This window comes from Dromaius novaehollandiae, chromosome 13, assembly GCF_036370855.1.
Source record: "Dromaius novaehollandiae isolate bDroNov1 chromosome 13, bDroNov1.hap1, whole genome shotgun sequence".
In the NCBI taxonomy this organism is placed as follows: domain Eukaryota; kingdom Metazoa; phylum Chordata; class Aves; order Casuariiformes; family Dromaiidae; genus Dromaius; species Dromaius novaehollandiae.
Window position 1 is genome coordinate 6921302 of NC_088110.1, and position 22343 is coordinate 6943644.

Sequence of the window (22343 nt, forward strand, 5' to 3'; positions counted from 1 at the left end):
ATCAATGGAAGTGAAGGAGAATTTCTATCTTCATGAAGAGAGTAAAACATGAAAAGCAATAAGCCAGTTCTTGTTTATTTTTTCTCTTTTGTATTGTAACATCAAGACAGAAATATTTCTAGGCCATTTTGTTAATTTTGCAACTGTTACTAGTCTCTTACTGTTTCTATGTCATCATTTCCCGAAAGGATGAAGGGGGTGGTGTCAAAAATACGGTAAGCCTACAGAACAAGAAAAAGAATTAAGCATTTCATAAATAACAATAATAAATCATTCTGCCAGATATAAGATGCTATTTGAGGTCAATCCGGCAGTTATTTGTCACCTAGAACTCAAATTGCATTCCATGGATGCTGTAGCCTGTTACGCCCGTTTGTGGCTTTATTCTGAGAGGTATCTCCATTTTTGCATGGCTGCCGATTCAAACTAAATCTACATAATCTTACCTGTTTAGAATTGACAATATTTAAGTTTAGTATAATTACATTTGGCTACAAGAAAAGTTAGGGTCCCTCAGAACTTACAGTAAAATAAGGTGATTAGAATATAGCAATAAATGGTCTTCAACTCTGTTTGTATATTATAGATACCAACACCTAAACCAAGGCAACGCACAGCTCAAGCAGACAAGAAAGTATCTTTTCTGGATGTCAGTTCATTACGGAGGACAGTAAGTTTTAAGTATTTTGTTCATACGTATTGAAGCAAGAAAGACCGTTTATGTCACACTATGGACAACCTGTAAAACTAATAGTGAACACTCCGTTATTTAAGCAACAAAAGACTGGTATGTCCCGGGCAATGAATGATACCATAGTACAGCATATAGATTGGAGGGTACAATGCAGGGATATCTGTGTGACTCCCTCAGAATTGCTTGCTGTCTACCACAGTTTACTAGCCTCAGCTTTCATGGGCTTAAGGTTGCTTCTGATAGGGCCAATTAACTGTCTCTGCACTGTGTAACCCATCTCCCTGGGTTATTAATTTAAGTGCCTTTGTGTCGTGTGCCACCTGCACAGACCTCTAAATGGCTCTACAGAAACCAGCTCGATCCACACAGATCCTAAGTGTTGTGGCAGTGAGATACACAATTTGACACAGTTCAGAGTCCACAAGGGTTATCAGCTGAGATTACACACACTGTGAAAACAGTTGTAATACTTCTAGACCTGGGCTGCACTATCGTGTGTACATCCTTCTAGACTCTAGATGGCTCTGCATGGAACTAACTCAAGTACTACTTCTCTATGGTGTAAATTTTTATTTGATCTTACATAAACTGCCTTTCAGATAATTGAGAATAGACTGTATTTACTTTTTTAATTAAATCCAGTAAATTAAGATGGATACCTTAACACCTCATTATAAAAGGTTATTAGTTATGAGTATTATTGTTAGTTAATAATATTGTGTTGTATTAATTAAGTAAAAACTAGCTGTGATCTCTTTTTCCCCATTTTTTCCATTTGTAAATGCCTTGATTAGACTTCTTTTTTGAAATGTAATATCAACTTTCACTCCACGGCTCTCTCTGCTATGACCTAGCTTACCATGGCTAGAACTTTGTTTTGAACTGTGCAATATGGACTGTAAATAGGAATAAAATGGATCTCTTATAATTTTTAATTTTTAAAAAAGTGAAGTATCAGTGAAATCAAATCTTTTGGAAGGTTACATACGGAAAACTGAAATGTTAGCCATATACTTAAATACATAGCACCTCTTATCTGCAGCTGTCCATAGAGTAACCTCTCAAAATTTGACATTTTTTCATGAACTATGTTTTTCAAAGGGAGAGAGTTAGCTATTCTGTCTCCATTGGAAGTCATTCAGTACTGGGCAGTCAGCTCCCTTAGCTGCTTTCAAAATCCAAGCCTTGCTGTCTGGGTACAGACAAAAGTGATATTAATAATTAATAATGAAATATCTGGGGTTTCTCTGAAGTCCAAGTCTTCTGTTGACATTGCAAAAGTGTCCATGCAAGAAAGTTAGAAGCTTAACAGATTAAAATCAAAAATGAACAGGAACAGTGTGTTTCATTTTCTGAATAGCAGATAATCTAATTCTTCGATATTAATGAGACACGTGCCAAAGCAAGTAGGTAGTTGATTTGGAAAAGGGAAACTCACTAAAAAGTATGATGAATGGTTTGACGCGCAGTAGGGCCCAAAGCAGCCTCACTGTAAGAATTGTCCAGCCTCATAGGTGGAAGCTATAGCAGAGAGCAGAAGCTAATGTAGGGAAGCAAAGGAGGCTATAATTTCCTATTCAAATGCTCCTCCACTAGTAAATTCATACCTACTTTTGTGTGTTAATTGTGTAGTTTATATTAAATACTTCCTCTCATTTTACCCATAACTTAGGGTGCTGTTACTGTTGAAAATGACAACGAACTTGCACAGAAGATTAAGGTTTCAACAGTTCCAAGTGTTTCAGAGGTATGACATGAGATTATTCAATTTTTGTGGCTTTCTATAGTGTATTGTACTTGCATTCTAAGTATGTGATGTCTCTTCAGAGTCATGTATTAAATACAAAACTATGAATGAATGAGATCTCAAAAACATTCCTGAAATATGTAGAAAAAAGAGTGACTCCTTGGGTTGATATTCTTGTCTTTTGTTCAGTAGGCAGGAATATCTCTACTTATTTCTTTCTACATTCAGTTTATTCTGTCCTCCCTCAAAAGTTTATTCTGTCCTCCCTCTAAAAATTATCATTATATAAGGGGTGGGAGAAGGGAATGAAGAAGAATGCACTAATTTTGGAATATTTACTAAATATGTAGCATTCCAAGGAGAAGAAAAGTATCAAATATTGTAATTTGTAATATTGCAATTAGTTGGGACCTTAAGTTGTTGTGGCAGATTGTCAGACTGTAAATTCCAGTGGTGTAACGGAACAGTTATTCACTGGGCCTTATCTTGCTTTCACTTTTCTGCTTTAAAGCTCATGTTGGGCTTCCATTAAAAAGCTGTGGGTGGTTTTGGCCAAGTAGATTAATCAAAAAGTGTTCTTTCTGTGAAAATTTTATCCACAAAAATGCAGTTCTGTTACTGAAGCAATTATTTATAAAGAAAAGCCAAACATTGTCTAGAACACACCATGGTTGAGTTATGACACAGTGTTTATGCCAGGGAGGGGTATGAGAGACATAAAGCCTATTCTCTACCACTTGAAAACTTCCAGGATGAATTTCATTTGTAGGAGAAGACACTTCACGGTTGTGGCTATTCCATGTATGGTTCCAAATGCCTTAGAGCAGTTTAAAATAACTATTCAGGGAATAATCTGGTCTAAGTATAAAACAGTTTTGGAAAACCTGGATGTTCTATAGACAACTGAAAGTTCTCTCGTGTATTCTGAGAGGGAGAGATGAGGCCTTAGTGTTCCTAATCTGGAAAATTCAGTGCTAGAGAATTATCTAATAATAGGTTGTACATAATTTTCCAACAAATTTCCATGGGAGATGCCATGTCTCTAATGTTATATCTGCTGATGAGGTATTATTATATGTAATTGTACTAAAAGTGAAAGAAGGGAATAAGATTTACTTTGATTTACCTCAAAGTAAATTATGCACAGAAGTTCTTTTACCTTAGATGACATGCTTGTAGTGTTCAGCATATAACTGCAAAGCTGTTTCTTTTTTATATGCTTTTATTTTGCTTTGGAAAAAGAAAATATTGTATAAACTAAGTTATAAAATTGCCAACTGAGTAAGATTTTTTGGAAAATGAGTATTTTAGAACTGGAAGAGCTGAAATGCAAATGTACATTTGGAAATTTAAGAGCCTGTGTATATGTTGACAGGTACCAAATGATTGTAAAAGTTATGTTTCAGGAAATGTACATTATTAGATATTTGTCTTTTTACTGTGTCAATTACCTGTTACTGCAATTGGAAACTGATCAGCTTCTCACTGCCTCCTACACTGCATCAACAACATAACTGTTTAAGAGACTATATATAATGAACATGAGCCATAATTCTACTATTCAAGGAGTGTTAAAAAGGCTGTAAGTTTATCTGTTTGTGTGTTGCATGTGGTATGTGAGGTTAAACAAGAAAGCCTGGCAGGTGATGAGGTGAAGGAGATTGCTGAAGAAATTCAGCAGGAAAAAGAAGACCTCTCACATCTGTCCGAGGGACAGTTGGCTGACCAAAGCTCGGCTACCTCTGGAGATGAAACAGAAATAACTGAAGAACTGGAACCAGAAGGTAGAATTTATTTTTATGAATAAGTAACTGTATTTCCATAATAAATCTATGTCTTCCATTTTTTAAGCATTTCTTCCTAGCAGTGGGAGCTGCCTCATTATGAGAAGCTTCATGACAGAAATGGTATTCTGGTGTACTTTATAGCTGAAGCTAGGTGGAGGGTATGTGGGTGTTATTTTCAGCCCAAACGGAAACTGCATTGTAATTGAATGCAAAAATCTGGTATCTGACCTAGATTCATGAAATATTAAATGAAACCTGGCTTCTATTTTAAACGTCTTTATATTCTTCCTTAGAACTATGCTGTTATAAAGACTATTTTAATGAGTATTCTCCTTTTGTCTGCAGATAACAGCCAATGCTGGTATCAGAGATCCTTTCAGACAGTGAGAGGGTAGTATGTCATATCACATATGTGACATAAAGTTGTTAGAAGCAGATTTACCTAAAGGTTGTAAAAGCCAGGTCATCCTGTTCTACCTCCAAGTTTAAGCTTTGCATCACGGAAATAAACTGAATCCTTGATACTATTAAAAAAAGAAAAAGGCACAAACAGGATGCTAGCATTTTACATTCAGTTGTTTGCAGATTCTGCCCAAGAATTCTTCATTAGTAAAATGTGAAAAACAGGATGTTGACTCCGTGTTGTGCTTGTAAGTAATTTTATTCCAGAAAAGAGAGACCTGAATGCTTTAGAAGATAGTCCATCTGCCTGAAGAACAATTTATTTAAAAAAAGAAAAGAATACTCTCTTCTTTATATGTGCATGGTGTTAAACCTAACTAGAGGAAATCCACAAATTCAGTCCATACTCTTATATAAAGACGATCATTGTCTGTACTGCAGTTCATCTGAGAGACTTGTATCATTGCACTCATCACCTTTCCTCTGGGAAACATTAGGATTCTTAGGAAACCAAGAAAAAAAGATGCTTTAGAACACTTTAAAGGTCATTGATTTGCCAATGTTATCATCTGCAAGGAAAAGATGATCTACCTGGCACTGTTGTTTTATATTTATTACAAAAGCTAATATATTGCTATGAGGTTTCTCAACAAATGTTTATTTTTTAGCAGATCAAGATGATAGACAGGCAAATGATGCCATTGAATCAATAATAACTGACAGCGATGATTGTATTGTTCCAAGTCCAGTATCCAAGAATATTAAACAGGTCAGTCAGAGTATTTTTGGCAATCAAATGTTCGATAAATCTAAGAAAAATATTTTTAAGCCTAACATCCTGTAAGCTTCGATATTTCTAAGGTCAGATTTTAAGGAGTCTTTGGGTTATGTGTGTTTGCCTGTTTCCAGTTCAAACAGACACTTCTTCACAGACAGTGGAATAATTAACCTAATGGCCATATTGTGTGTATAATTCATAGTATTTTACATCCAAACTGAACCCCGATTTTTCAGTAAATCTGAAAAACTGAGCTTTCATGTCAGATAGTTACACATATGACTACCTGATGATGATTTCTTCAAATTTTATGTGAAAGTATCATTTGAATCTAACATTATTGTTTAGGAAATCTTTAGAGTATACCAAGAACTTTAAGGATTACTGTAATAAATACTAACGATTGCATTGCTTGTATTTCAAACCATCAAACCAAACTTTTTACATAGATCCTGCTCTCTGATTAAAGGTTCATTTTAATTATTCTTTTGACTCAAATAAAGTGCTCTGATGGAGTAGTGCTAGAGATTTATGTATTTATTTGCATGATACTTACCCAAATACTGTCTGGCTTTAAAAAAGGTGTATACTTCTCTAGTGTCTCTTTTTAAGATTAATTTTTATTACATGACAGCTTCATGAGTTCCCAGAAAAAGTTCCTAATAGGGAAAAGGAGCCTGTTTGGCTAAGTTTATAAGTGATTTTTATTAAAAAAAAAAAATCAGGTGAGAATCATGCAGTACCTGAAAGAGGATGTTTCTCATATGTTGCCATTTCTTGAACCTAAATATTATTTTGGGTAGGCCCAAATAAAGAAATCTTTCCGCCACAAAGCTTTGGACCACCTAGCTCACATCAGCACAGACTTTTTTGCAGGACACTGGGCCACCCTGAGGAGTCATTTGCTTCTACCCCTCCCCCCCACCATCACCCCTAATCATATCGGTTATTTTCCTCCTCCTAGTTCAAACAAATTCCCATTCTTATTTAAAATACAGTGTACATATAAACTATCCCAAGCCAATCTTTATTTTGATTTTCATGAGCTAAAAATCCATCACTGGATTATAAATACATCTAGTAGACTCCTTCATTGTTTCTGCTGCGTCTCTTTGTCTGTATCAAGTTATAAACTTTATATCTAAATAGGTTTTAGGCTGAGTATGTAAAAGAAAATATATGTCCTGGCTAGATAAAATGTAGAAGCCAAGAACTAAAAAAACTTTTCTTTTTTCCAGAATAAGTTACCGTAGACATTGCAATGGACATGAAAAAATATGCTTGGATAATAGAAAGTATCTTCACTTTTAGGGTTAAAAAAATGATTTTTTCTTTTTCCTTTGACAAATTAGACCTCATTTGAGCCCCCTTACAATGTATGTGTTTACTCTTTTTCTGATATCTACTGATACTCTCTATAGTGTACATTATTTCTGTGTTATTTTCAGTGCTTTTACTTCCAGTGATTTCTCATCTTACTGAAGTTTGTGATGAATCAGATAGCCAACTGGTGCTTACTGATACATATTTTCACCTTTTTAGTCTTTCCTTCCTTCTTTATAAAAGTTAAAAATAAATAAATAAATAAATAAATAAATAAAGTCTGATTTTTGAGGGATGATTCATACTATGGGAATGTATATGTTATATAACTCACAACAGCCATTAATTAAAAAAGACCAAAAAAGCCATGAAAGCCTTGTGTTATTTGAAGAAGGCACCTCTATGCCATGACTTACTGTATATACTTCAGCACACTTTATTTCCTTTAACTGTAATTTTATTTGTTGTCATCTTTTCCTTTGTTATCATCTGGGATTTTTACTGCCAACAAGCCCTTAGTTTGTTTCCCTCTGGTAAGTCTCATGTATTGGTCTTCCATGCGTTGAATCAACCAAAAGCCAACAGTAGAAAATTAGGATATATAATAATTATTACTGTTTTTCTATGATGTATTTGTTATACCACAAAAAAAAAAAAAAAACCTTAGGAGTAGAGATTTATAGTTAATTTTGTCTGAGTTCAAATTTTAACCCTGCATAAAATCTCCCTAGCCAAAGAATATAACTATGTGAATGTGACTGTAAAGAACTTAGTCTTGTTGTTCAGTCCTATCTGCTGCCTTGATATCAGAAGATGTGCACTCTTCCTTCTTCCAGTGCTTTCAGGAAGAGGAGAATAATTTCACTTGTCAAGGCTTGTAATAGGTCTACAATGCTTCACTGCCAGCTGTGTTGCATCGCCGTATGTTGACTTGATTGAATGTTGTTGAAATGGCAATTGCATAGGCTTGAAGCTATTATTAGCATGCAAAATTAGATGCATTTTCCAGTTCAACCAAATATATTCTTTTTGTTCTTGACTTCCCAATAATTTTAGAACTGAAGATTTCAAGAAAGCTTGTGCATGTGCAGTATCCAATCACTTCAGTGTTCATTTCTGTGCATTATTATTTGTGGACATGTACAGAAATGATATTCTATTGGAATTGTGCTTAAAACCAGAAGTTAATGACCATAAAGTTACATATGCAGAATAAAACAAAATAACCCAAATTTGGAACATTTACTCAATTTACATTTTCTCAGTAATATAGCTCTCTACAAGCATATTGTGCTTTTAGACCTGAAGCTGACCAAACAGTCTTCAAAAAGAAAAAACTATCATTTAAAAAAAAGTGATTATGATATGTCTAATGGTTTTTCTTAGTCTTTCATAGTTTCCTTTGAAAGGACCAGTAATATCATATGGTTATATCCTACTGGCCTTAACTTTTTTAATGTTACAGTATATAATAACCTAGAGGAGTTTGATTCTGGTATTCTTTATGCAAGTAAAGTCTATTTGACATTTTATGAAGTAACTAGCAATAATAAGCAATGTTTTATGTGAGAAATACTACTCCTTTCTGTAAGCTCTAGCAGGAATTTAGAAATACTATCACTCATATAGGCTGAAGAGAGATGCAGAAGGTATTTTGAAAGATGAAATTGCATTGTTTTATATAAAATGTTTAAAAATTTTCACCTGTAACTTTGTGAACTAAAACGACTAATACTCATCACCATTAAGCCAAACAATAATACAGTTGCTATATACATTTCTAGTTATCCTGTATTTAATTAGATCAAAATTATTTCAGATGACTTCTGAAAGAATTTTGAGCGTAGATTCATTAATAGTTTGTTAACCTCTACTTCTCTCCATTGATCCCTTCATCAGGTAATAATATGTGTGTTCAAGAAAAGTAGATAACAAAATACAAGACAACAAAAGCTATGAACTATTAAGGCAACAAATTTGATACAAATTTGGTTTTAAAATAAGGCATTGTTGTATTTGAAAACTATGGTAATTTAAAGAATACAGCTTGTGAAAATTGAGATTGAATTTGTTGTTTTTTTAAAGATTAAATATCAGTGCCTTTTATCTTTTGAGATGAATATCCTGCAAGTAATCAAACACTAAATATGACTTGTGATTTTTAGAGATTGTTATGCTAATTATCCTGTAAATCTGAGCTGTATGCCAAGCTGTTTAAGCCATTTAAGATCGTACTGTTTCTTTTTTGCATGTTGCAAATTAGACAGTTCATGGTTATTTCTTAGATATGTTGATCATAAAAGGAATCTAACAGATTTTCCAGTACTTAGCTGTACCACTTGCTTCTTTCTCTTTTCTTCTTGTCTATGATGTATAATTAATCATAGATTACTTCATTTTGTTTCATTTCATTTACAACATTTATGAGCTTCACTTTGTCGGTATGAAATGCTTGTCCCCTTCTTTCCTTTCCAAAGTGGCGTAATTAGTGTTAGCATCTTTTTTAACAGGCTACATAAAGTTTAGTGGCTGGATTAAATCAAGTCATTAACATAATGTGCTATACAATTTGCCCCTATCTCTTTTCGTTTCCAGTACATCAAAGTGCCACAGAGTGCCAGTGTAATTGGGCCTTGCTAGCTTGTCAGGTTCAGTCAGGCTGATGGCTGCTGCTTTTACTGAAAAGCTTCCAGGCATGATAATTAATAGAGAAAAGAAGTCTGAGAAATGTAAAAGTTTGGACAGTTCTCTATGAATATTTCATACATTTGAATAATCAGAAGTTAACATTATCAATTTGATGTATAATACATTGATTAAAAGCCTTGTTTCAGGTCCTCAAAATAGACATCAAAACTGGGAATTTGCATTTCCTTTGGCATAGTCTTTATATAAAAAAAGAAAAAAATTGTCTTTTCTCTTCTATCCCTCCTCCCTTTCACCCCCATCTCTACACTTTATCCTTATAGAAGATAATATAGCATTCAATTATCACTATAGAATTTACTGCTGTCAGCTTGCAAGTTGTCTTAAAATGTGCCCATAAGGCAATTATTGGCAAAAGCAATTTATTCAGTGGTGGTCCCATTTTTCTTTAGGTGTGTTTATGTCTCTCTTCTTCATTACAGATACTGTGAGTGCGTTTTCTTGCACTAATAGCAGTTTATTGAAAACTGTCATTACCAGTTCAAGTAAATTAAGATCTCACAATCTAATTAATTTTGACATTAAACTCTCTTAAATACTATTAAGCAATTCCAATTGCTTCCAATTCTACTTTTCAATGAAACATCTTTGTTTAAAGTTGGGAAGATGTAAAGCATAAAGTTATATGTCTAGTAAAGTAATAAATACATTTATTACACCTTTTTTGCACAATTAGTTGATATTCCTCCTACGAAATATTATCTGCATTCATCAAAAAAATTTGGGTGTTGTATTGCAATTTTAAACTCTGGCTGCCTTGTTTTCTCTTTCAGTTTACTTTCTACAGGACTTCAGTACCTTTCGTGTACTTTAGGGAGACTCCTGAGTACTCAACAGTTCTCTTAAACTGGCTTGTTGTGTGGCTCTCTAATCTGAATTTAGAGATCTAAATTCAAACAACTCTTTTTTTAGATTGCACTGTGTTGTCATGTAGGCTGGCCCTGTCTTACTGAGTGGACTTGATTCTACTTTGTCAGGAATACTAATCTATCAGTATTGACGTCGTCTTGTCTAGATCTAACCTTAGCTGCTTCGCTAAGCTTCGTTTAAGCCCTCGTTCTTTTAGCAGTTGGGGAATTACAAGTGCTAAATCACCAGAATGAAGCACAGGTAACTTGTTAAAGCTTTTTGGTCAGTATTTTCAAAGGATACTGATTACTCTAAGAAAAAAATAAGTGTTTGCCATTCTCCATCTTCAAGAAGGTTATTGGCTACTAAGGTCAATGTGAAACAAAAGCTAAAGTGAAAGAAATAAAGGAAGTTTGAAGACCCCAGGAAAAACCTGAGTTCCTTTTTTTCCATTCTTCCTAGTGATTTATTCTGATAAAGCTTGAGATGGACCTCATTTAAATAGATAATATACTGAAATGACGAATTTTACTAGCACTTGTCAAATATCCTTTGAAGTATGTGTTTATCTCTTCAGTACTGGTCTGTCCTTCAAGCACTGTGCTCTGGAGTCTTAATTTCTTTGTTTTCATTTCAAGTGCATTTCTAACCTTGATGCTATCTTATTTCCAAATTAGATGTTAATAGAATTATTTGTGCTCTTTTCAATGCCTTACTATCAATTTGCAGATGTAGTTAAGAATCAAAATGGGCATAGAATTGTGCCTGCAATGCTTGAAACTACTTTAAAATACGGAAGGGATTACATAAAATCTAAACAATGCAAAAGATGAAAAAGAGGAACAAGTACTTTTTCTGATGAAACAGAAATTTAAGATAGCTGAGTGCAATAGAAACTATAGGACAATTTTCACAATAAGAATTTTATTATGGATGGCTTCAACCTTTGTAAGACAGGCTAGAAAAGGAGATGATGATGGTGGTTACAGTTCTTGACAAGAATTTTATAATGATACTTGTGCAATAGATAGTAATTACAAGCATCTATTACAAGTCATAGCCCTTGAAGGAAAGGGAGAAATAATACCAAAAAAAAGGCCAGCTTTTGAAATGATCAAAAAAGCACAGAATATCAGCTGTTGTTAGGTAACCCATTATCTATTAGGTGACAAATAAAATCAGAATATTCAATTATGTAGAAAGGTTTAAGGCCGAGTAAGCCTACAAAAAATTTTCCACAGGAGCCATTTTTAACCTAGCTGATAAGACTTTGTATATTTATGAGTGTGAATGTTTCTAAAGTTGCTTGCTTGGGAGACTATTTGTAATTCTGTGCATCTGCCAAAATATGCTGTGGGTGGGCAAATGCATGAAGTCCTTCAATAGAGAAAGAACTGTAAAAGTAACACTGTGAAGCTATATTTATCAGAGCTCTTTGACATGGAGCTAAGTTATGGTCATTTTACAAGTAGAAAAGAAGGTTTTTCTAATTGGAAGTCTAAAAAGTATGGCAGATGATCTGAAACTAAATTTGAGTTTTGTTTAGCTGTGGTACATCTCACCAAGCAGAATTTTGTTCACACTGTGGTGGGTATGAGAGAGAGAATAGAATCCTGTTCATTCTTGTACATCTATATTGTCCCCACAGAATGATATGATGAGGGAAAACAGAATCAAATCTTAAGCCTCTAAATAATAAAAACAGCTGTATTAAAAAGTGCAACTTGATACATTTGTCACTAAAGCTGCACTTTTAACAAATGAAAATGTTGTACTGATACTTCTGCTTTCTTCCCATACCAAGATGTTTCTCTAAATGGATTCACTTTCAAATCCAGATTTTAAAAATTTAATTATTTTTTAAATAAATAAATAAACTAGAAGTCTGTGATCTACATATAGAAAAATACATGCATAGATACATACATAAACAGAAACTTCAGGAAGATCATTGAGCATTTTTATGTCTATTCTTCGCAAAGGATGGGGGAGGCAAGCCCTGTGAAGGGAAGAAATTCAAAAGGTATCTTGTTCAATTGAGCAAGAGCTGTATTATCAGCAAAGTGCAAGTGACTTTGTTCTGACTGACAGTTGTCTTGATCATGTGGTGGGAGAGCTTCAGATCCCACAATAACTTAGTATTTTTAAAAATATTTGGTGTATAATACTGAATTAGAAATAGTCGGTTTTTAAAAAATGTAATGCATTGATTGGTATGTTATGAATTTGCATAGAAGAAGCAAGATCTACTCAGTAGAAAATCCTTGAATCATTTGCTCAAACTGTAGTAATTCATACCTTTGAAGATCCTGAAGATGAATTCTTGCTCTGAAAATGATGAATTCAGACTTGGTGCACTAGCTGAAATGATGGCTACCAGAGACATACTTACTAAAATATTGTCTCCAGTAGGTAATGGTTTAGTGAGTCCCTAAAGCATATGTTTCAAAAATGATGTTAACTAGTGAGATGATTATGGGGTAAATTATAGCTGTTGGGTACAGTTCTTAAGTGCAGATTCAGTAAGTGATGTTGATATGGAAGTTACAGGGGGAGCTGAAGGGATTGCACTGCACCTTATTAAAGGCACTAACCTTGCGGCATTGCAGTCCCCTTCTAGCATGTGAGAAAGAATAGTGATCCTGTGGGAAATTATCCCTTAACCTCCCTCATAGCAAATCTGACTCTAAAAGAGCTGCTCAACAAGGAGAGAACGCTTTGCACCAGTTTTTAGAGCAAGTGCAATGTGGATGCCCTTTTGTAAGCCTCGTCCAATTTGGAGAAGAGACAGAGAGCACTGCCATAACCCTCTTTCTTTCCCCACATCTACACTGGTAACAGGGAAAATAGTAGTAAAATGCTGTTCCTGACATGAAAAGTCACCACATGTAGTTGAGGACTGAGAGGAATTCAGTTTTTATGTGTGTGATACAAGATATTGATCTGCTAATCATAGTTACTTAACAAGGAGTGTTTACCTCTCTAGGCGGTTAAATGAGATAGACCTTCCTGTGATAACATTTCTTTGCAACTCTGTTCTAGCGTTATTAATAGGATGATCAAAGGAATTCAACACTTTTCTAATGAGAGATGATGAGGATGACTGTCATTCAATAATTATATTTGGCAATCATGTCATATTGATAGTACTGCAAATAGATGATTGCTTGTGATTATTTGGCAATAGCTTATAGTTTCTGGTTTGCCCTGCCATAATAGGGAATAAGTGGGTAAGTGGACAAGTGACTGCAGAAATAAATTCATAGAAATCTTAGAGCAAAGCACAAATATTTTCAAGCATCGTTAAAGATTCAAGTTGATCTCAAGGTACAGAAAGTTCCTCTATTTTCAGTTTTTCAAGGGCAATATGTTGATTAATAAAACTGTAGATGTAGTAACACTGAATGCTTTATATTGCTGCCGTAAATGAGACATTTTCAGTGCTGTTGTCTTGTGCAGAAAGCACAAACTTGTTTGTGTAAAACTTAATTCTATGGGACACTATGGTGGACCATTAGAGTTGGAATTTTATTATTCGCATCAAAATTTCTAGTATTTTATTCTGGCCACAAAGGAAATGGAAATATGGAATATACAGCTTCCTGAAGATGGCAATCAGGACTTTCCATGGAGCAACACAATGACAGCTTATTCTTTCAGACATCAGAAAGATGAGAAAAGTTACATTAAGTGACTTTAAATTCTGATGTAATGTCCAGTGCATTAGTACTTAACCTAATCCTAAAATTGTTGAAGAAGTTCAGTGGTTCTTCCAAATCTTTGGCTACTATTAGCAGGAGTCTACATTAAATGATACAGAAAATAAGAATATTGCCACAGACAAAGAATCTGTCCTGTGTTTTGTTTTCTTCCTTTAAAATAAAAGCACCGAGCCCATTTCTCAGTGATGCTCATTTAATTGTTTTCAGTATACTTTGTTCCATTATGTACATCCAATCACTGTATTCAAGGAAACGTCAGCAAAATTTGACATATATTTTAGCTGATAAAGGTAACCGATCACCGGCAGATTATTGTACAGAGAAGCTATATCTAGGTATTATCAAAATACTCATATATAAATTAAAGGCAACATTAGATGACTAATGGAAGTTAAAATCCAGTAATATGAAATTAGCATTTTAATAAGTTTCCCTTATTGTGCACAGCATAGACATGGTAGGCTATGTTGTTCTACCACTAATGTAACAAGCTATATAGTGAATCAAATAACTTCTTAATATTTTGTTTTGAAAGAATAATTTAACTTGCATCAAAATAAAATGACCTGTGGGAAGTAACTGATCATGATAACCTATCCATTTTTCACTTGAATGGTACATAATAAATAAGGAAAAGGCTAAAAAAATTTAGGAAAAGAAAAAATATAAATAAAATATTTCACTCTGCATCACAGAAGTATAAATGGTTGTTTAAAATTTAATTCCTATCATATATTGGATGCTACATATATTTTCCGCATGGCTCCATAATATGAGGTTTTTATATTAGTAGTGAAATATGACAGGCTAGCTATGCTATTCTTAAGCAGTTGTGTATTTTTATTTGCAAAAATAATCTTTTTAAAAATCAGCTTGTGTTCTACTTTGTATATGCTGTATTCATGTTTAATATTAATATAACCAGGCCTTTAAATATTCTTGAATGTTTAGCTCGAATGTAATTTATTTCTTCTTACAATTTTATAATAGTATGACTCAGTTATTTGTTTTCTTGTAAATTAGAAAGAATAACATCAACAGCTGAATCTACTCCGCTCTCCTTGGAAAAACTATAATATTCTTTTCCTACAGGATGCAATTACAAGTGTTAAATATGTCAAACAAATTTTAAGTTATGTAAAAGAAATACTTTATAATACAGGATATTGTATTTGGACTTGATTCATAAACTACTGTCTGTGTACAGACTAGTTTGACATAACTGCTAAATACTTTGGGGGGAACAAAACCACTCAGCATATCACTTTAAATACAGATGCTAATATATCTGTTCAGTGCAAAAAGAAAAGAGTTGTTTCTGAAGTAAAATTAGACAATAGAGCCAATTTCATTTTTTATGCATGTGAATATAGAGTGCTTGAGGTTATTAGTTGAAACTGAGTAACCTTTCCAGGCTTTCATCTCTTTCTTTTCAAATTTGAATATGAAAAGCATATTCAAGTCAAAGACCATCACTTTAATGACATTTGGCAGTCATTTGATTTATTAGATTTTAGAAAAAAAAATTTCCTTTAAATATTTCATCATACTATGCTAATCCTAGTAATATTGCCAGCTGAAGCCGTGTACCTGTATTAGTGGAGACAGAATGGTGTGGAATTTTCTCTGTCATCCTGGTAAAATTTCCATGAATCTACTGAATAATAAAACAACCTTATTGAAATATTCAGATTTGGGTTTTTAGTTAAAGTGTGTTAGGATACATAATAAAAGGAAACGTCTTTTGAAAGGAGGGTGTAAAATTACTTCATCAAATATTGAAAGGGCTTGACAGCAATGGAAATTATTCCATATGAAGGATATTTTTACAATAGGCTACACCTGCTTTTCAGTTTGATTAATTATATAATAAGCTTAGAAAAACATAAGCAAATTCCATAATAAATTAGAATATTGATTTGCAGTTCTAACAGTGAATCTAGAAAGCTAATCTTTGAAATATTTTCTATATAATTTATTACTTCAAGCGATTTGATTTTACAATCAGAAATTGTCAAAATATTTCCATATAGGGGAAATATTTCTGATAAAGTCACAATTAGAAAAGAAAACATTTATGAACTGCGAGGAGCTCTGTTTGCTCTTTGAAGAATCTAATCTTTGAATGCTCAGCTATGTACTCCAGTAGCTTTTCCTTCTTTGAATCAAAGTTGCACAGGAAAATAATCGTGACTTCCTCTGTCAAGTCTGACATCCCCCAAATGAGATAAAATTTACTAAAATTTATTTGTAAGCAAAAAGTGTAGACATTGCTGCATGTTACGAAACAATTGCCTATAAGCAATAGAAAAATGTCATTTTAATTAAAGATAATAAAAAAAGGCTCTAGCGAACACCAACTAGGATATTACTTTTGTTATCACATTGTTAATTTTACCTTTTAAATGTGTATTTGATTTAACTAGAAAAGTTCAGAATATGAGATTGAATTTTATAGAAGTACAGGGTTAGTTTATACACTTAACTACTTTATGACTTGATGTATTTTTATCTAATCTAATACCAGCAGAGTCTGGAGTAGGAACTGAGTCTAACAATTCTCTTTTGTTTGGAAACCTTTGATACCTAATGTTACTGAGGCTATTTCAAGCAGTTACAGGATCAAGATATAGATCACTTTGTTAGGAGTTAAAATAATGGCAGCTGAAGTGTATGGCTCAGAAATCATTTGTACATAAATAAAACCTGACCTTCTCCAGCACTGCAAAAATATTTTCAACATCAAATATAAATCATTATCTGTTGCAATGATACTGTTACCTACAAGCCCTACGGCTTTAGAATCGCATTGTGGCTGTGTCAGAATCAATCAGTCAGTATTTAACCATACAAAATACCCGGTCATTTAAATGTTTGTTTGAGTTACCACTTCAAGAAATACAAAATAATTTTTTCCTTGTGTTCGTGGTTTGTTTTTAATAGGCAGGTGAAAAAATCCGGATCGAAATTATATCACTGTGTTTTAGTGACTCACGAATTGCAGTGGATGACACAATACAGCAGCTGTTTGTAGAGTGCAGGCTATACAGCTTCCTTGCAGAGGAGACTCCGGTGTCACTTCCCAAGCCAACAGGTGGTCAGTGGGTTCACTACAACTACAGCAATGGTGAGTGTGATGCATTCCTGATCAGATTTTTTTCTTCTCTGAAGTTCTGTTTTATGAAAAAATATTAAAGCCTACTTCCTCTATATTATGGTTACGTTTATAAGAGTTCCAGTCATATTTGCCTGTTTCCCAAATATTTTTGGAAATACTACAGTTGCCTTTTAAGAAAGTAGCTAGGGATGCAACTATCAAGTATAAAATATACTAAAGCTAGAAAGCTAAAATATATACTGTTCGCTTATAATTTCTATAATTAGACTGTGTGTAACTATATATAACTAAAATCTTGTATTCTTTCAAAAAGAATATTGAGGGCAAGAGAGGAAACTGATGTCTCTTGGAACGTGATGATACAGCAAAGGAAAAACGTTCCATATAACCCTGTAGAACTAAAACACAGCTGAAAACAGAAAATATGTAATTGGACTTGAACATCATCTGGGAATGCAAAGTGTTCTTTTAATAAGAACTTTTTGAAAAAGGAAATTATTCAGTCATGATTAGTACTACTAGTACACTGCTATTTACTTCACAATACTTAATCCTGCATGGTCTATATGCTTTTATCTAATAAATGAACATTTGGAAGTAGTGTATGTCAGTACATAATAGGCTTTACAATTAGTGTAAAATAATTTACACCAATAGTATCCACAGAACTATTGTAATAACAACTGATAATGCCCTTGTTAATCATTTTCTTGGCTATTTCATAGTATTTCAATTGTTAACTTCCTTTTTTTGCTGCTAAAGTCTGCTTACATTTAAGACTCAGCCTGAGTGTTTCATGTTGTCTTGGACTTTAATTAAGTGCACTTTTACCTGAGAGCATAGGTGAATCAGTTTGCTATATTTGTGGCACACAACTGCTAGCGACACTCAAATTAAACATTCTTTTCATAATCATTTTATAAAAGTGGCTTTTTGAAAGTTGAGGATTTGGCTGCATACCTCTCCAAATTATAATATATATAATTCTAATTTTAGAAGGAGACTTCCCTAAGAATTTATTACGTTAACTCATTTACATTCTTCTAGTACTCATAAACTATTGAATTGCCCCTGAACTGAAGTCTGAAATTCCTTGCGAACATCACATCAAACATCTTGACTATACTGGGATATCTTGTTTGAGAGAGACTATAGAGAACAGGACACAATGTTTTAAGTTAACTTCTACGACTTTGTGAAAGACAGTAATTTTTGTAAGACTTTAGGAAAAAATAACTAATACCACTGCAAACAGGACATTGTTCACTGAGGCTTACTGCCTTTCAAACAGGTGGGATTTCTGGCAGTGTGTACTAAATGAGATACCAAATAAATAAGAATTTGTTTTAGAGCTTAACAAATATTCATCTTGATAGCTGCTAAAAACTTTTTTTCCAAATATGTTAGTTAGGCAGACTTTATTGAAATCAAATTTTTAAAACCTCATTGAAATAACGCCATGGACCAATAAAAGCAGTTTTAACACTTTTCAATTTCTTTTGCTTCTTAAATTCTCATTGCTTTGCCTAGAATTTGTTTAAGGTGAAGAAGCATTCAGAAAGTATAACAATAAAATCTTGCACAATCTTACGATTCTGCTGCATATTGGGTATGATCCAAGTATCACATTAATTTTTTAAGTACTGACTCTGCAAAGTTGAACTAGCAAAAGGTAGTAAAGTTAGGGCAGATACATTAAAAACTTAAAAGTGGGAGAGAAGAGACAGTAATGAATATGAGATGAAATTTCTGCCTCTAAAGACAGTGATGAAACTTAAACATATTTCAAGCTGTAATACTGTAAGACAGTATCAGATTAATACAGACTGTCATTTGTAATGCTCTCAGAGGTGGTATACTATATCATATTATTTCTGCTAGTCAAAACTTGGCTTCATAACTTTGATTTTTCTATTTACTGTCCAAGTGTAGAACAATTTAAAGTTTAAAATATCCTGATGAATCAATGTCAAAAAGTGGGTTTTGGTCTCAATTGCTCTAGGATTGTATTCTGCAGCATATTTCTAATGCAGCTGTTATTTGCAGAGTTTTACTTTGATAATTGGTCATCTGATTTCTACTTAAGATTAGCTTTGCATATAGGGAAAAAATCCTAATGAGTCTGCTGTTTGATAATGTCAGTGAGAAAGCCAGTAAGCTAATAGTAATGAAATCTTTGTCTGTGTTTACTATAGCTTTACTGCATCTCTTATTCATGCCTAATTAGATTTGAGTATGTTGAATATTTGAGGTTAATTGAATATTTTCTTTAATAAAAATGAGATTTGCATGGGGAGGAAGAAATGTACTTTGAGCTTAGAAGGAAACTAATAGTCTTCTAGATTTTGCATGGAAAACAATCATGGTAAATCCATAGGTAATCTAAAAAATTGTTAATTCTGGTAAATAAAACTTTTTTTATTATTTATAACCAGAGCACCATGACTGTTTTGAACATGTCTTAGCTGATACAGGGGGCTCCATTCTTTTCTTTGCTTAAAAAGCAACATTTTTAATGTTTCAATACCTCTTACTTATTCTTTGCCTTTGTTATTTCATATGTAAGGTTCCAGTAAAATAATTCCAGTAGAAACTTGTTGAAAAACAATATATGAGATTTGATCCATTGATCTGGTGAGTTTCCTTTTTTACAAGGAATCACTCCTGATTTCCCTTCACATTAGGTATTTTATCTACTGAAGGCCTGAGAAAAGGAGCTGTTGTGCTCATTACTGCTGGAAAAGTTATCAGAATATCCAAGAAAGCTTCAAAACACTACAGTCCCATAATTTCACCCTTAAAAAAAAAAAAAAAGGAGAGTTTCCCAAACTGTGCACACACAATGACTCTGTCCTGTAATTTGTTAAAAAGGAAGGTTTCCGATTTTTTGATGAGGTTTGTTTGTTTCGTTTGTGATGTTAGGGAGTGTTGCAGATCATAATAAGCAATATATCCATAATTTAACTTTTTAACCCAGGTCAATCAGTTTAAAATTTCAAGCTGGAAATTATTTTTTTCACATCATGTCACAGTAACATAGGGAGTCTCCAAGCTTATTTGTTCCAAGCAAGCAAAGCTCACAGCTCCCCTCACACGTAAATACATATATTGATATTTGACTGTTTTAACTTTAGTAAAATAAGTATTTTTCTTGCCAAGGCCGCAATTATTTAAATAACACAAATAAGGTTAGTTGATAAATGTTGTTAATGAAGAACACTGGTATTTTATAAAGTATGAAGATTTATATGTGAAAATGCTGAGATAGCAAGAAGGTTACTAGAAAATAAGACTGACCAGAAAGTCTGGAGATTGTCATTACTATGATTCTAGAGAACAAGCAGCGGAAGGAGAAAAAAAGATTTATAAAATCTTTGGAAACTTTCATTAGACTCCTATTAATCAGAAAGCTCTCTCTCCCAGTGGACAGGTGATTACTTGGACAACCTGATACACAAGTAGGCCAAAATGGGGAAGGGAGGGGGAAGATGGTGGGGTGTATCTTTTATAGAAAATAAACTTCTGAAGAGCCATACTTTAAAAGGTGGATGGTTTCCTTAATACAACTCAAACAACAATGTCACATCCTAGTATAAGAATACATTGTTGTACTTCTCTGAGTTTATCCCTTTCCTTCATTATGGTTCAACACTGTGTGAAGCATTCTTCATCATTGTGATGAACCTCTGCTTTGTCACCTATAGTCATTTAGTTTTGTTAGAAAGTGAATTATGAAAAAAGCATGCCATAACGCAGACACCTATGATTGGAACAGCAGTGATTTTTACTGAGGTTAAGGGGCTTTGAGATCTTTCAGGTTTTAGGGCTACTTTAGGACAACCTTAAGATTACAATTTTAGATTCAAACTGCCATAAATCAATGTTGAAGGATTTTGAAATCATCTAATTGGAGAGAAATATGAGATGTTCTGTGCCTTGCAACAATGTTGTAATTGTAAGTTCAAGCAGTATGAAGGGGTGATATGAAAGCATGCTATTCATCACTATTTAAAACTGTAAGTTTCTTTCCACTCTGGTTAGTCATTTCCCCCCCAGATTTGAATGGAGTTCTTGTGCTGAATGTTGTACTTGCTAGTCTGAATTCTTCCCTTGAGTGAAACGGATTTGAACTGTTTAGGTTTGTAGATAGACTTCCATTTAAAATCATTTTAGATACTGGATTAGTAAACTTAGGAAGTTCCAGTTGGGATGCTTATGGGGAAGGGAAGAATCTGTTGATGTGGCAGCTCCTTTGAAGTTTTTTGGCTGTCCATCTGTCTCCCTGCTGCCTCCCCATCGCTTCCTGTGGTGGCCCCAGGAGCACTCGGCCACAAGAGCAGCACATGTGCAAAGTCATCCACATGCCCAGAAGAATAGCAGATGGCAGTAACCACTTCTTTTAACCTAAGAAAGTAACGATATTGTGGATGACTAAGGATTCCAAGATAAAACACCAATCCCTTCTTTTCTGTAGGGAAAAAGGTGTTAAATTGCTGATTCCATTGACTGAATGTCACGGCTGTCACCTGAAAATAACTCCTTTCTAATAGCGGTTCTGAGCCTTCCCTCTCTTTTGCACCCCTGTATTCCTTGGTGGAGTTAGTAATTTCTGTTTATACAGGTAAGTTTAAATTGGATAACAGAAGTGGGTGTGAAATACATGACAAAGGGTCCATCAGTGTATAGGAAACCTTAATGGACAGGGAGAGTGGTAGAGTAACTAGAGGGGAGGGAGGCATGTGAATATTAAAGATGCTGGAATTTAAAGAGATGGCATTCTAGCTCCTCCTCCTGCCCTTGAAAACAAATGAAAAACGTTCCTAAGAGCTGAAGTGTCTGTATTTCTCAGAGGGTTATCTTCATTCTAGTTCTGTCTAGGAATTTTTTTTTTAAATTTATCACTTAAAAAAATAATCTCTTTAACACTTTTTACTAATTTTCACATCCTGGATTTCTATAATCTATCAGTAGTTTAAATTCTTCTGATACTGGTAGCCTGCTTATATTTTGTAAGAAAGAAGCTACTTTCTTAATGCAAGATGCCCAAAAACTTCTTACAGAATTTCCTAAAACCCTGTTTCTATTTCTGATATTGTTGTTCCAATCCAAGGCTATTTTTCACTGTAGGTCTTATTAATGGTACAAAAATTAAAAGCTGGTTCTGGTGTTTGTATTTCAAATAAGAACAACAAAAGGCTTTCAGAGTACTCATACACA

At 33.7% G+C, this 22343-nt stretch overlaps 1 protein-coding gene across 9 annotated transcripts in view; it reads left to right on the forward strand.

Moving 5' to 3' along the window:
* The window catches only part of RPGRIP1L (RPGRIP1 like), an 81617-nt gene that overhangs the window by 47569 nt on the left and 11705 nt on the right, over positions 1-22343 (forward strand). For 7 of the 9 annotated variants that reach the window (XM_026102206.2, XM_026102205.2, XM_026102208.2 and 4 more), the window contains 5 exons: positions 587-670; positions 2367-2441; positions 4063-4225; positions 5299-5399; positions 16952-17135. In XM_026102206.2, coding sequence (XP_025957991.2) covers positions 587-670; positions 2367-2441; positions 4063-4225; positions 5299-5399; positions 16952-17135 — 607 coding nt within the window. The remainder of the gene's footprint in view (positions 1-586; positions 671-2366; positions 2442-4062; positions 4226-5298; positions 5400-16951; positions 17136-22343) is intronic. The other 2 variants (XM_026102207.2, XM_026102213.2) reach the window with 1 other exon arrangement.